Below are 14,758 nucleotides of genomic sequence, written 5' to 3' on the forward strand. Positions count from 1 at the left end.
GGAGTAGCAGCAAAGGAAAGGCCGGCCTTGCTTTGCACAAGGTCTTCATTCATTCATATAAGTTTCATATCTAATATATTCATTTATGTAAATTGATTCAAAGTTTAAATGTAAATTCTTTTTTCCCTGCCCGCAACACAGTGTTGGAGGGATGATGTGACCCTCCTGCCAAAAAGTTTGAACACCCCTGGAGTAGACATATAGGACTACATTGTTAGATGTTTCCTGCTGAATTAGTATAAAAGAGATATGTCTCCTGTATGCATGTTCATTTGCAGAGATGTTGTAAATGAGTCGTCGTGCACTAAAGTCTACAGACAGATCTAACTGGCTGCTAGGTATGAAAGCACAAGGGTCTTCTATTTAGCATTTGCATTAAAACTATTTGAAACTTTCTCATTAATTAGTTCTCTAAATATTCTTACTTCTCTAATTCTAGATAAATCCTAGAGCTCTGTTGTTTGGTCATACAGCTTCAGTTACTTGTTTGTCCAAAGCCAGCGCTTCAAGTGAGAAACAGTATATAGTCAGTGCATCTGAAAGTGGGTAAGTTCTCTTTTTTCCATCCCAGATCTGTGGTTGATTAACTGAGTATCTTAAGTAAGATATCAGAAGAGAATGAAAACCAGCTTTGGGCCTATGTGTACAATGCCATTGACCCCAGGATTGCTTCTGTGGGAGGTCAGGTGCAATCCTTGTGTTCTTTCTCCCATCTCTGGAAAGAGAAGTCAAGAAATGAACTGAGATATTCTGGAATCATTTAAATGTGGGATGATGATCGCTTAATTGTCCTTTATTTAGGGAGATGTGCCTCTGGGATGTGAATGATGGAAGATGCATTGAATTTAGTAAATTAGCCTGCACGCACACTGGCATACAGGTAAATGCTTTATATGGAGAATACACTGGCTGTAAAGAAATATCAGGGCTTCAATATGCAAGCTTAACCATAATTGCATTTTTAATTTAAGCGTTTCATAAAGTTTATAATAGTCTGAGTACTTTTGTTCTTTCCATTTTAAACAGGTTTGACTGATGGTTTTTTGCATTGTGAAATGCAGAACTCAAATATTGCTGTTGGGGAAAAAACCAGTAATGATTTGTTTATTGCAATTATATTCTGAGAGGGGTAAATTGTTACTGTCAGCTGGGCTGTAGAAAAGTCCGAAGCAATATAGTTAGCCTAGCGTTTCTATAGTCACTTATTAGTTTGGTAAATTCAGCTTTACTTGTGATAGCATACATACATGGCAAAAACTGCCAGTAATCTTGAAACAGTAAAGCTAAAGAAATAACTTGGAGTCTAGCAGCCATTCTCAGGGGGAGCCATATGCCCCCCTGGGGTGTCCTGGCACATTTGAAGGGGGCCACAGAGAACTGAAAATAATAAATCGTTTTATGTTTTGTATGTGTTGTATCCTTGTTTGACAGGGGGACCCTGGACCTGAGAGGAGCTCCTAAAGGGAGCCAAAAAGTTGAGAATGGCCGATCTAGAGCAGGGGTTGGGGCTGATCAGGACTGATCTAGAGCAACTTTCTTCCACATAGGGGCTGGACATCAGGTCCGTCAGTAGTAAGAATGCATGAACTTCAGTATGCATGCGTGAAGCTCCTGATTAGGCCATAGAGCTAAGAAAAAAGAGATGGGCATGGCACGGAAAGGCGCCTGCCCAGAGATTGATTCTCAGAGGAAGCTCCTGCCCTTGGTTTGCTTTTACTATAAACCTTTTAGAGATAGAATTACAAACTTGAGTTCTTAAGACCACCATAAGCTGGATGGATATATCTTTTTAGGACTGTTGGCCAGATGATTGCAAGTAGCAGGCCAAATCCAGAAACATCAGTTGTTTCCTAAAAGTGCACTCCAGGACTATGTTGTCACCACTTTAGAATATGTTTGGTGGTGTTTTTAAGTATGGCTTTTTAATAGGATGGCTACTTTAATTTTTTAAAAATTTATTATGATATGAAAACAGCTTCATTATTGTTCCGAAAAGTATTTTGATATACATTTGGATACTAATCTACAAAGGATCTGTTGTATCAATCTCTTATATTTTCTTAATCTAGTTCTATCAGTTCACAATTGGGACCCAGCGTGAAGGGAGGCTGCTATGTCACGGACATTACCCTGAAATTCTTGTCGTGGATGCAACTAGCCTTGAAGTTCTTTATTCCTTGGTGTCAAAAATATCTCCTGACTGGATCAGCTCCATGAGTATTATTCGATCTCACAGAACACAAGGTTAGTTAACAAGATTACTTGTGGGTCTTATTTATCACCCTTCCAGGACAATCATAAGAAACAATTGTTTGATGTAGATGTCTTGTTACATAGGACTTAGTCATATACCTTACTTCTTACGTGGGAAGATGAGCTCAGTTCTGCATTGTCAATGGAATTACTCAGCTATCTTTGTTCTGACTGTGGGAGGGCCGATGCAGTTCTTCTAACATATTTAGTGATTTTTGGCTCTTGGTGACCTATAGGAATTGCTCACACATTGGCAGTTGCTGGTTTTTGTGTTTTGCTGTTATGTGAATTCTTCCCTGCCATCCAGCGGGTGATGGGGGGGGGTATGCAGCTGGTTTTCATACTGGTCCTTTCAAAGCTCCTTTCCAAAGCTAGTCCTTTCAAAGCTCCTAAATTCTGATAACAGATCCTTCGTGTTCTGCACTTGCGTGCTGGTCAGTGCAAGTTTGTTTTTGATTTGGTTCTTTGTAGTTCTGTCCTGAAAATCGGGAAGATTGGATATGTTACTGTCTTTAAAAAGTAACTTTGACTGTAGTCCTTTCGCCTGAATAATTTATTTTTACTCTTTTTCCTGCCCCTCACTAGAAGATACAGTCGTAGCAGTGTCGGTGACTGGCATCCTAAAAGTATGGATAGTAACTTCTGAAATGAGTCACATGCAGGTAAAGTGGGGGAGAGGAACCCTGTAGCTTCATATAAATCAATATTATTGAACCTTATTATTATCTATGACTTTTTAATCATCAGTGTAATTTTCACTGTTGTGTTATGCCCCTAATCTAGACTTGTTTTTGTTAATGGTTCTGGTTAGGTATTCTGACCTCATGTAGACAGACTGTAAAAGTGGTATAGGCATGACCTGGTATCCACAGAAGTCCTCCCTCCCTCTCAGATACCGGAAATCTGCGGAAACTGAGGGCGCTCTTTATAAAGAGTGTGGAAGTAACGGAGAACATTTGAAATAGTGTTTTTACCCTAGTGCAGTGAAACTGCTGCATTTTCAGGGCTAGGGCAACCTTCCAAGCTGCCTGCAGCCTCTTCCTGGTAGAACTCCATGCTTTGAGCACTAAAATTTTTCTTAGCCCTACTCTGGTGCATAAAATTTGGTAGAGATTGTCCATATACTTTCAAATTAACTTTCTAACCAGAAGGGTGGGACATGTACTTATGAATACCCATATTTGTGTGTTTAATTGAAAGCTGTGGTTTTCAGTACAGAATTCTATGCCTAGTATCAAATCGTGTTTATGCGCATAGGGATCTCAGACCACATGCAACCCTTAGATCAGTGTTTCTCTGATAAACAGGTGGGTCGCGAGCCAATTTCAGGTGGGTCCCCATTCATTTCAATGTTTTATTTTTAATATTAAACTTGTTGCTACTATTGTATGTGACTGCATTTAGGGAAATGTTACAGAGCTGTACTTTGAACAGGCTACCATGTATATGCTTTTAACAATGATAGTCAATGGGACTTAGTCCTGGGTAAGTAGGTAGGATTGCAGCCTAGGATTGTTAAAAATGTTCCTGCTTGATGACGTCACTTCCAGTCATGGCATCACTTCTGGTGGTTCCTGACCGATTCTTATTCTAAAAAGTGGGTCCTGGTGCGAAAAGTCTGAGAACCGCTACCTTAAATGATCTGGGCTTCCCTGAATCCAGTTTCTTTAGGAATTAGAGTTTATTGCAAGAATAAATAATATGAAACTCCTATCTGTCTTTTTAGGATACAGAACCAATTTTTGAAGAGGAGTCTAAACCAATTTACTGTCAGAACTGCCAGAGCATTTCTTTCTGTGCATTTACACAAAGATCACTTTTGGTGGTGTGCTCCAAATACTGGAGGGTAAGGCTAATCAGTTAAGTAAAAGCTGGCTTTTCTTTGTTGTAGAAACCATTGTAATCAAATTGACAATGAGGCATAAATGCAAAGAAGCTCAGGATTTTCAGATTATAAATCAATTAGGTTTTGATTTCATTGAATACATAATCTCTTTAGCACATGTGAGCTCACACTGTTGCTGTCATACATTGCATTTTGTGTGAGTATTGCTGACATTTATCTAAATACTGCAGTAATCATTGACTTTGCTTTCAAATTTTCTTAAAGTTAAGACTGCTTTCTAGTACTGATTGTAGAATTTTTGAAGCACGTTTTCAGTCACTAAGGAAATCAGCTGACTACTTCGCAGCTCATATTATGTTCATGATTGTTTTTTAAATGACTTATTTGTATTTTGGAATGTTCAGAGAAGATTACAGACGCTGAGTTTTCATGCTTCATGATATGATTGGTTTCTGTTGTGCAGTTTTTTAATTTATTTATTTTTTTAGGTGTTTGATGCTGGAGATTATTCTCTGTTATGCTCAGTCCCTAGTGAAAATGGCCAGACTTGGACAGGAGGAGATTTTGTATCAGCAGACAAAGTGATCATATGGACAGAAGATGGTCAAAGTCTTATATATAAACTGCCAGCCAGGTACATGGAATTATAATTAAAAGTTATTTGCTAGAGGCAGTTGCTCTTGCTGCCATGCTGTTCTTGCAGAGCAGAGAGTAAGTGATACTTTTGCCTGTGATGATGATGATTAATATTATTATTAACAGTATTTATATACCGCTTTTCAACAAAAAGTTCACAAAGCGGTTTACAGAGAAAAATCAAGTGACTGACGGCTCCCTATCCCAAAAGGGCTCACAATCTTAAAAAGATGCAAAAGAACACTAGCGGACAGCCACTAGAAAAGACACTGCTGGGTTGAGGTGGGCCAGTTACTTTCCCTCTGCTAAAAAAGGGAGCACCAACTTGAAAAAGTGCTTCTTACCCAGTTAGCAGGGGTAAAAAAGCAGTATATAAATACTGTTAGGCAACAAAAAAGTTCACAAAGAGCTTTACAGACCAAGTCAAATAATGGGAGAAATTCCTGTGCAATCCTTTGAATCTCTTTGAGTCTTTTTCTTCTGTATTATACTTTTGTAGCTTGGTGTGTGTGGTAACCTTAGTCCATAGTTCTTCCAAGCTATAGATAAAGTGTCCTTAAGGGAATGATAGAGCCTCTTTGTGTGGTTCATAGCCTGTGTGTGCACACTGGTGCTCTGGGTTTGGGATTAATACATTTGCAAACTTTATGCAATATGGTAGACATTATTCATGTGTGGATGTGTTTTTTCAGTTGCTTACCAGCTAGCGATTCATTTCGCAGTGATGTTGGAAAAGTTGTTGAAAATCTAAATCCCCCTCAACTCTGTTGTCTTGTGGATAGAGCTGTGGAGAAAGCTGATCAACAGGTAAGAGACATTGTTTGCTGTTGAAACTTGGAGGAAAGTTTGAAAAAGATAGTGATTGAGGAATTATCTATAGGCTGCTTCAGGAAGGGACCTGTTAAAAGGCATGTGAGCAACCTTGGAGTGAATCTGTGAAGTTGCCTAATACCTAGTCAGACCATTGATGCAGCCAATCCTGGTAAAGTTTCTGTAGCCTAGCAGGAACTCTTTAAGCAGTGTTTCTCAAACTGTGGGTTTGAACCCATTAGGTGGGTCATGAGCCAATTTCAGGTGGGTCTTGTAGCACCTAGCTCAGCCATCATTGAAAAGACAGAGCTGAAAATGCAGGATACAGAGCTGCTGGGCGGGGTGGACTCTCGGTGGGAGAGAGGCATGGTGCTTTGTCCTGAATAGGTGGGAAGATGGGACACTGGAAAGGGAGGACGGCTGTGTGGGTGGAGAAGGATCCAAGTCTGTGTTCTGCTTTAACATCCAAGCTGGAATATTTGAATTCCAAGCTATGCAAAATAACAGCAAAAGTGCACTGTGTAATGGGACTGTTGCGGCTTAGGTATGAAGCCTAAATGACATCATTTCCAGGCTAATAACATCACTTCTGGTGGGTCCCAACAGATTGTCATTATAATAAATAGTTCCCAGTGATAAAAAAGTTTGAGAACCACTAGACTAGAGTCTTTCCCAGTCTTTCCCTTGCTGCCTGAGATGCTGGGTAGCAAACTGGAGACCTTACCTCTTCATAGTTTCTGCAGCAGCTTCAACAAATAATGTAAACTTAGTTAAACTGGGGTCGCAAGGAGATATGTTGCACTCTGTATGTTCTTTACCCCTGAGATGGTTTTTATGCCCCCATCTCTTTTCTTTCAGTTAATAATCTGCCCTCCTGTTACTCGATTCTTCTATGGCCGCAGGGAATGTTTTCATAAGCTACTTATACAGGGAGACTCCTCGGGGAGGCTCAGCATTTGGAGTATACCACATACACTTGACCAGCAGGATATGACAGAAGGTAGTAGCTGCTTTGCAACTTACCCAGTTTATGCACTGATGTTTCTCCACTATGGATGGCATTGTATTGGTGATGATTCTCTGCAAAATTCAGCAGGTCTCTTTAATCTGTAAAACATGTACATTTATATCACATCTTCTCACTTCATTTCTAAAGTTTTCACAGAGTGTAAGACGACATAGTATAGGTGGAGCCTATTTATGCATGAGTCCCATTTCCTGACCCGCCTGATTAAGAAAAAGCTCGTTGTGCTAAATTGCATAGAGTTATACAAATACACTGCAGCCTGACACTTGGGGATGGAAGGAAACTAAGGTAGCTGTTCTCAATCGCCCTCCACTCTGTACTCAGCCCTTCCCATTGCCAGCTGTCTCCGCTTCTTTCATAGGTGGAATGCTGAGCTTATAAGAGTCCAGTCCTGTGCATTTCTACTCAGAAGTAAGCCCCATTGTAGTCAATGGGGCTTACTCCCAGGAAAGTGTGGAGAGGATTGTAGCCTGAGAGCCCAGTCCTATGCCTGCCTACCCAGAAGTAAGTCCAATTCTAGTCAGTGGGGCTTACTCCCAGGAAAGTGTGGAGAAGATTGTAGCCTGAGAGCCCAGTCCTATCCCTGCCTACTCAGAAGTAAGTCCCATTCTAGTCAATGGGGCTTACTCCCAGGAAAGTGTGGAGAAGATTGTAGCCTAAATCTCCTGCTTTGGCTTGCTGGGAAGACTTGTTTGCTGGGCTGTTTTGTTTGTGTAGGCTGGAGCACGGAGAGCCTGCAGCATCTCTGTCTGAAGGGGGGGATTGGGCAAATGTTCCCTGGTTTTTTAAAGCTTTCCCTTCTGTTACGTGTGTGTGTGTGTGTGTGTGTGTGTGTGTGTGTGTGTGTGTGAGAGAGAGAGAGAGAGAGAGAGAGAGAGAGAGAGAGAAGGCTCTGCCTTGCTGCTTTGCCTCTGTTCTGGCTACAGAGGTTTTCCTCCCCCCCTTCCCCACTTCAGCCTCTTTGCTGGCTCAGGGGCTCCAGGAGTCTGACTGTTCCTTCTCAAGGGGAACCTCTTCCATGACTATTTCCATACTTTTTGCAGTGTTTTGGGCTACCTTGAAACAGAGTGAGATGCCAGCGAAGGTCGTCTGGAGCAGGAAGTTCTACAAACTGGGTGCTCCTACTGATAATGCATTGGCATCATGTCTGAATCTGTTACTGTAATTTTTATTCAACATTTCTTTTTCCATTTCACATCCAAGAAAATTTCTAAAAATCATATGCTCAGTAAAGAGCTGCACTTAAGGGCACAATCCTAACCAGGTCTACTCAGAAGTAAGTTCTATTTTGTTCAGTGGGCCTTACTCTCAGGAAAATGTGGTTAGGATTGCAGCCCAAGTCTCCCAAAGCGAAAATAGCAAATGGTACCACGTTAGGCACCTTAAAGGCTAATGAAAGGCTAATGAATGTATCAAGACATAACCTTTGTAACCAAGAACCAACTTCTTTAGGTATCTGAAGTGGATGGTGAAGATACTTGATATTATATATGGGGGCTGAAGAATTTTAAGTGAGATAAACTGCTTGGAGATCTCATTCTGGAACAGAAAGTGGCATGTAAATTTTGAAATTGACTAGAATAATTAATATTTGTATATTATTATTATAACTTATTATTAACAACTGGGTATTTATATACTGCCTTTCTGGTCATCGGATTACTCCTCTGACTTTATTCAAGGCGGTTTACATAGGCAGGCTGTTTCTAAATCCCCAAGGAATTTTTACAATCACAGAAAGGTTGTGTCTTGCAAGAACCACACACATTTCAGATGGATCTTTCTGGTCTGGTATCACTTCTGGCCTCCAGTTGCCTCCCATGCAGGCTGACAAACAGCTCCTTCATCTCTCACATTAAGGGCAGCCAAGACGCTTCTTCGCTCAAACTTGTATAGACAAGTTTGTAATTATTTTATATAATAATTGTCATCCCCAAGTTTTGCTATTGGTTTGTGAACTTTGTTTTTGCCGTCTGCTTTAAACGCATATAGTACCTTATAGCAGTGATTTTCAACCTTTTTTATCTCATGGTGCACAGACAAGGCACTAAAATTGTCAAGGCACACTATTGCCAAAATTGACAAGACTTACCATGCTGCCAGTTGGGGTCTCACATCCCCCATTGACCCTACTAATAAATGACCTCCCCCAAATTCCTGTGGCACACCTGTGGACCATGACACAATGGTTGAAAATGGTTGCCATATAGAGTCACAGCTGATGTAATATGTAGTTGTCTCTTTTCCTTTCTTCCATCCTAGGTTTCTGTTAAGAAATACATTTTTATATATAGTAATGTAATTCTCATACGTTGCAATGATTCAACACAAGACTTGAAAATTTCCACAAAAACTGCTGGCCCTGCTGTCTACACGTATCACTTTTAGTAACACTTAGCCTAAAAGTGGGGGTGGGGGATCCACTTTGTTTAATGTTCCCCTAATTTGCCACTTGGGCATAATTCTTACCTACTGCAGGCAACCATGCAAGGGCTTGCTTTTCTAGAACACTTCTTTAAAGCATTTTACTTATTTAACTTTCTAAATGTGTGTCTGTGTGTTTAAAGTAGGATTGAAAGTTACAACCTCCACTTCCCTACAAGGAGCTTTTGACAAACTTTTTCCTCGCCCTGCTGGAATCATAGACCAGTTGAGCTTCATACCAAATAGCAGTGAGCCACTTAAAGTGACAGCCAGCGTGTATATTCCTGCACATGGACGCCTGGTTTGTGGCCGTGAAGATGGGAGCATTATTATTGTGCCAGCAACTCAGACTGCTATTGTTCAACTCTTGCAAGATGAGCACATGCGCAGGAGAGGTGTGTGAGTAGTTGTTTAAAGCATGACTCAGGATTATGAAGGTTGACTGTATTACATACTGTGGGCATTGGTGTTAATGTTCTCGCTTATCTGCTATCTGTGGTTTTCCTGACTTAGCTCTAACGATTTTAACCAATGTCGGCAATTGGTTTTTAAAAGGATGGTCAATATTTGAAAGTGCCTGTAATAAAATATTTTCACAATATATGCTGTTAATGTGTTTTGTTGCCCTTTTGAATGGTGTGTTCTAGTCTAGATTGAACAGAACAAAACTCTTTTATTGGATTCACAGGTGGAGGGGAAATTTAAATGCAACTTATCTCTTTGTTAGTGTAAATTCTGAAGACTCCTAAATCGTTTATTTAGTCTGTTTTAGTGGGCCAGCCAAATATTTGTGCTGCTACTCAAATTTGGGGCAACAATTGAGGATGAATGATGAATGGATGGTGTCCTGGTAATGGAAAAAGACTTCTAGTAGATTGGCCACTGTAAGGCTTGGCCCACCCTTGCAGAGCTGGAGGACATGCGTATGGCTGCATAAGCCATCCACTTGGTCTGGATGCATTTGGTGATGATGTAATTACCAGGCACTATGGAGCCAATGGAGACTGAAGGGGACTGACCCGACTGGGAGGTGGCTGCTGAGGTGAGAGCCCTCAAAAGTAGAGGAGAGAAGACAAAAATGGGGTCAGAGAGAAGAGTGCAAGAGAAAGCAAGGAGGGTGAGACAGACAAGAGACAGAGCGGAGCAAGGTACAAAGCTGGGAAGAACAAGAAACCTAGGAACAGGCAGTAACAGTTCAGGTAAAAAATCGTTAGGCACTTCAAACAAGGCATACTAAACTCCAAGTGTGGGTTAGGCAGCTGGGAAAAATTAGGCAAAGTAGCTAAAGGCTGACTGGTGAAAGGTAACAAATACCTCTTAGCTCAGCACTAGTAAGTCTTTTTGGCCTACTATGTCACATTCTTCCCCCTTCCCCCAATATTGTAACTGTTGAAAATGTTGTCATACCCATTGCGTACAGTGTGTCTTGAACCCTTTTCCATTGACTTTTTTTAGGTTGGCCACCTCATAGAACTCTGCGGGGTCATCGGAACAAAGTCACATGTTTGCTGTACCCTCACCAAGTCTCTTCTCGTTACGATCAAAGATACTTGGTCTCGGGTGGTGTAGATTTTTCTGTCATTATCTGGGACATCTTTTCTGGAGAAATGAAACACATCTTCTGTGTACATGGTGGGGAAATTACACAACTTTTGGTCCCTCCAGAAAATTGCAGTGTAAGTAAGTTGATGATGAATGAAAATGTTTGCTTGTATTATGGGCTAATATTGTGGCTGCAAAATTATACCACCATTGTAGTTGCTTCTGTACAAATTGTACTTTGCTGTTGAGGACTTACATGTTTGTGTGGCTTCTGTTAATGCATAGGACAAGAGGGTAGCATTCCAAACTATTAATGATAATAAAAAACAGGAGACAATTTAAAAAGAATAAAACAATTGCAGTTCCAGTGCGTTGAAACAATGCATTGAAAGATGAAATAATGGGAGTGTTATCCCATTGTAACTGCTTCATTTCTTGAAGAATTGCTGCTTGAAACATATTGGGTCTGCAACTGATATTTTTCCTCGTTGATTGGGCTCCTGCACCTATCAGAACTTTTGGTTTATATGTTAAAGGTATACTACTTATATTAGAAGTAATGGTTCATTCTAGGTGAACATTTATTCACATTGGTTTAGAACAGGGGTGTCCAAACCCCGGTGTGGAGGCCAATTGTGGCCTTTGGGGACTCCCAAGTCAGCCTGCTGGGAGCCCTCAGTCTCCAATGAGCTTCTGGCACTCCGGTGACTTGCTGGAGCCCACGCTGGTCTAAGGAAACTGCTCTCAGCATGAGGGTGATGGTTTGTCCTCTCATGTGACTTGGGGGACGAGGGCTCCTTCCACTTCTTGCTGTTTCACGTCTATGATGCAGCAGTAACAGTGAAGGAAAGGCTGGCCTTGCTTTGTGCAAGGCCTTTTATAGGCCTTGATCTATTGTAAGACCTGCATTCATTCGTATAAGTTCCATCTCTAATATATTTATTTATGTAAATTTATTCAAATTTGAAATGTAATTTCTTTTTTCCCTGACACAAGAGAGAAATACAGATCTTTGTTCAGGTGGTTTTAGGATACTGTTTGGCTATCTGATCTTCACAATCGGCACTGAACAGAATTGCATGGCAGTAGATAATTTTAACTTCCAAAATAAAGAGGAAAAGGAATGGAGGGGGGGAAAAAAACACTAAAATTATTGCAGAGAGGTTTCTGTGCCATTGAAAAGGCAGCTCCATAGTCAGGATGATGTAGACAAGGTTCAAGAGTTAGACCTGGAAAATCCAGGGTTGCAAGAGGTGGACTTCAAAGACATATTTCCTTTCCATTTAAACATTCAAGATTCTTTGTAATCTCTTGCCTGTGTGTGTTACAGTATGCAGTAGTTTGCTTAAAGAGAAAGAAAGTTTGTTGCAGGAATTGAATGTGTATTTACATTTAAAATAAATATTTACTCTTATTATAAATATAACTGAATATTTTTATCTCTTTTAGTCAAGAGTCCAGCACTGCGTTTGCTCTGTTGCCAGTGACCACTCAGTAGGACTTCTGAGTTTACGAGAGAAAAAATGCATCATGTTAGCTTCCCGGCACCTTTTTCCAATTCAGGTCATAAAGTGGAGACCGTCAGATGACTACCTGGTAGTTGGATGTTCAGATGGATCTGTATATGTCTGGCAGATGGATACTGGTAAGGTCAAGCCTGTGGGAACTTGCTTATACAGTACTTGCAGGTGAAATGAAATTCTTGAATGATGTAAACTAGAGGATGTCTTAATACCTCTGGCTAATTATACATTGAAGAAAAGATTATCACAAGTGTATTGTCTTAAAGGAATCTTCTTCATTAAACTTCTCTAAAAACTTGAATTTGAGAAGGTTTGGCTTTTAAATACATGATAAAGCAGAAAATAATTGAGTTGAGAAATATTAATATCTTACTGTGAAAGTGTATTGGAAAAATGTAAAAGGAAAAAGAATGGAGTCCTGGTTCTTTAATAACTGTTGCTTGTTGTAAGGATTCAAAACAGCAAACTCATGAAGATGTTGTGAAATGTCTTTGAAGTCTAGAAGTTTGCTTTAAAAAATTTTGTCCTCTTAAATACAAATTTTTATATTAGTTTTTGCCTCTTTGAAAACCCATTGACCAGGTTCAGATATCAATGGCATCCTTCAGTCTCGGAAGGCTATGGTATCGTGCTCTGAAAAGTGGTTATGGAACAGTGTCTAGTGTGACTGGAAAGGCCAATTCGGGAGTGGCAATCCCTTCCACACTGGGAGCAAATGTAGTCTGTCCCTGGTCTGTCTCCCTAGCTATGGGCCTTCCTTCTTTGCCTCAATCTGTTGGGCAAGTGTCTCTTCAAACTGGGAAAGGCCATGCTGCATAGCCTGCCTCGAAGCAGGATGCTCAGAGGTCAAGGTTTCCCAACTGTTGAGGTCCATTCCTAAGGCCTTCAGATCTTTCTTGCAGATACCTTTGTATCACAGCTGTGGTCTACCTGTAGGGCACTTTCCTGTATGAGTTCTTCATAGAGGAGATCCGGCCATCGCCCATTCTCACGACATGACCAAGCCAATGCAGGTGTCTCTGTTTCAGCGGTGCATACATGCTAGGGATTCCAGCACGTTCCAGTACTGTGTTGTTTGGAACTTTGTCCTGCCAGGTGATGCCGAGGATGCGTCGGAGGCAGCACATGTGGAAAGCGTTCAGTTTCCTCTCCTTTTTGTGAGCGAAGAGTCAATGACTCGCTGCAGTACAGAAGTGTACTTAGGACACAAGCTCTGTAGACCTGGATCTTGGTATGTTCCGTCAGCTTCTTGTTGGACCAGACTCTCTTTGTGAGTCTGGAAAACATGGTAGCTGCTTTACTGATGCATTTGTTTAGCTCAGTATTGAGAGAAAGAGTGTCGGAGATAGTTGAGCCAATGTACACAAAGTCATGGACAACCTCCAGTTCATGCGCAGAGATTGTAATGCAGGGAGGTGAGGCCACATCCTGAACCATGACCTGTGTTTTCTTCAAGCTGTTTGTCAGTCCAAAGTCTTGACAGGCCTTGCTAAAACAATTCATGAGCTGCTGAAGATCTTTGGCAGAGTGGGCGGTGACAGCTGCATTGTCGGCAAAGAGGAAGTCGCGCTGACATTTCAGCTGGACTTTGGACTTTGCTCTCAGTCTGGAGAGGTTGAGGAGCTTTCTGTCTGATCTGGTCCGGAGATAGATGCCTTCTGTTGCAGTTCCAAAGGCATGCTTCAGCAGGACAGTGAAGAAAATCCCAAACAAGGTTGGTGCAAGAACACAGCCCTGCTTCACTCCGCTTCAGATGTCAAAGGGGTCTGATGTGGAGCCATTGAAGACTACAGTGTCCTTCATGTCCTCATGGAAAGACCTGATGATGCTGAGGAGCCTGGGTGGACATCCGATCTTGGGGAGAATCTTGAAGAGGCCATCCCTGCTGACCAGGTTGGAAGCCTTCGTGAGATCTATGAAGGCTATAAAGAGTGGCTGTCGTTGTTCCCTGCATTTCTCCCGCAGTTGTCTAAGGGAGAATACCATATCAGTGGTGGACCTGTTGGCTCGGAATCCGCACTGCGATTCTGGATAGACTCTCTCTGCAAGTACCTGGAGCCTCTTTAGTGCAACTCTGGCAAACAGCTTTCCTACAACGCTAAGGAGAGAGATGCCGCGGTAGTTATTGCAGTCACCCCTGTCGCCTTTGTTCTTGTACAGCGTGACAATGTTTGCATCCCTCATGTCCTGTGGTACTCCACCTTCTCTCCAGCAGAGGCAGAGTATTTCATGCAGCTCAGTGGCGATGATCTCTTTGCAGCACTTTAGGACTTCAGCAGGGATGCTGTCTTTCCCAGGTGCCTTGCCATAGGCGAGGGAATCCAGGGCCACATTAAGTACTTCCAGGGCCACGTTAAGTACTTCTAGGGTTGGTTCACTGTCAAGCTCCTCCAACACAGGCAGGCACTCAATGTTGTTCAGCGCTTCTCCAGTAACTACATTTTCTCTGAAATACAGCTCAGAGTAGTGCTGCACCCAGTGGTCCATCTGCTATGCCCGATCCTGGATGACCTCGCCTGTGGCAGACTTCAGAGGGGCAATTTTCTTCTGTGTTGGACCTAGGGCCTGCTTGATACTGTCATACATCCCCTTGATGTTGCCTGTGTCAGCTGTTATCTGTATCTGGGAACAGAATTGGAACCAGTAGTCGTTAGCACATCTCCTGGCAGTCTGCTGGACTTTGCTGCGAGCAGCTCG

General features: G+C 41.7%; 1 protein-coding gene across 4 annotated transcripts in view; it reads left to right on the forward strand.

Moving 5' to 3' along the window:
* Positions 1–14,758, forward strand: part of WDR7 (WD repeat domain 7) — a 240,268-nt gene that overhangs the window by 29,281 nt on the left and 196,229 nt on the right. For all 4 annotated transcript variants that reach the window (XM_066615954.1, XM_066615955.1, XM_066615956.1 and 1 more), the window contains exons 3-13: positions 440–546; positions 802–880; positions 2,070–2,244; positions 2,839–2,915; positions 3,980–4,099; positions 4,588–4,733; positions 5,428–5,542; positions 6,404–6,545; positions 9,143–9,391; positions 10,452–10,672; positions 11,988–12,183. In XM_066615954.1, the coding sequence (XP_066472051.1) occupies positions 440–546; positions 802–880; positions 2,070–2,244; positions 2,839–2,915; positions 3,980–4,099; positions 4,588–4,733; positions 5,428–5,542; positions 6,404–6,545; positions 9,143–9,391; positions 10,452–10,672; positions 11,988–12,183 (1,627 nt within the window). The remainder of the gene's footprint in view (positions 1–439; positions 547–801; positions 881–2,069; positions 2,245–2,838; positions 2,916–3,979; positions 4,100–4,587; positions 4,734–5,427; positions 5,543–6,403; positions 6,546–9,142; positions 9,392–10,451; positions 10,673–11,987; positions 12,184–14,758) is intronic.

Source organism: Tiliqua scincoides, chromosome 2 (genome assembly GCF_035046505.1).
Source record: "Tiliqua scincoides isolate rTilSci1 chromosome 2, rTilSci1.hap2, whole genome shotgun sequence".
In the NCBI taxonomy this organism is placed as follows: Eukaryota; Metazoa; Chordata; class Lepidosauria; order Squamata; family Scincidae; genus Tiliqua; species Tiliqua scincoides.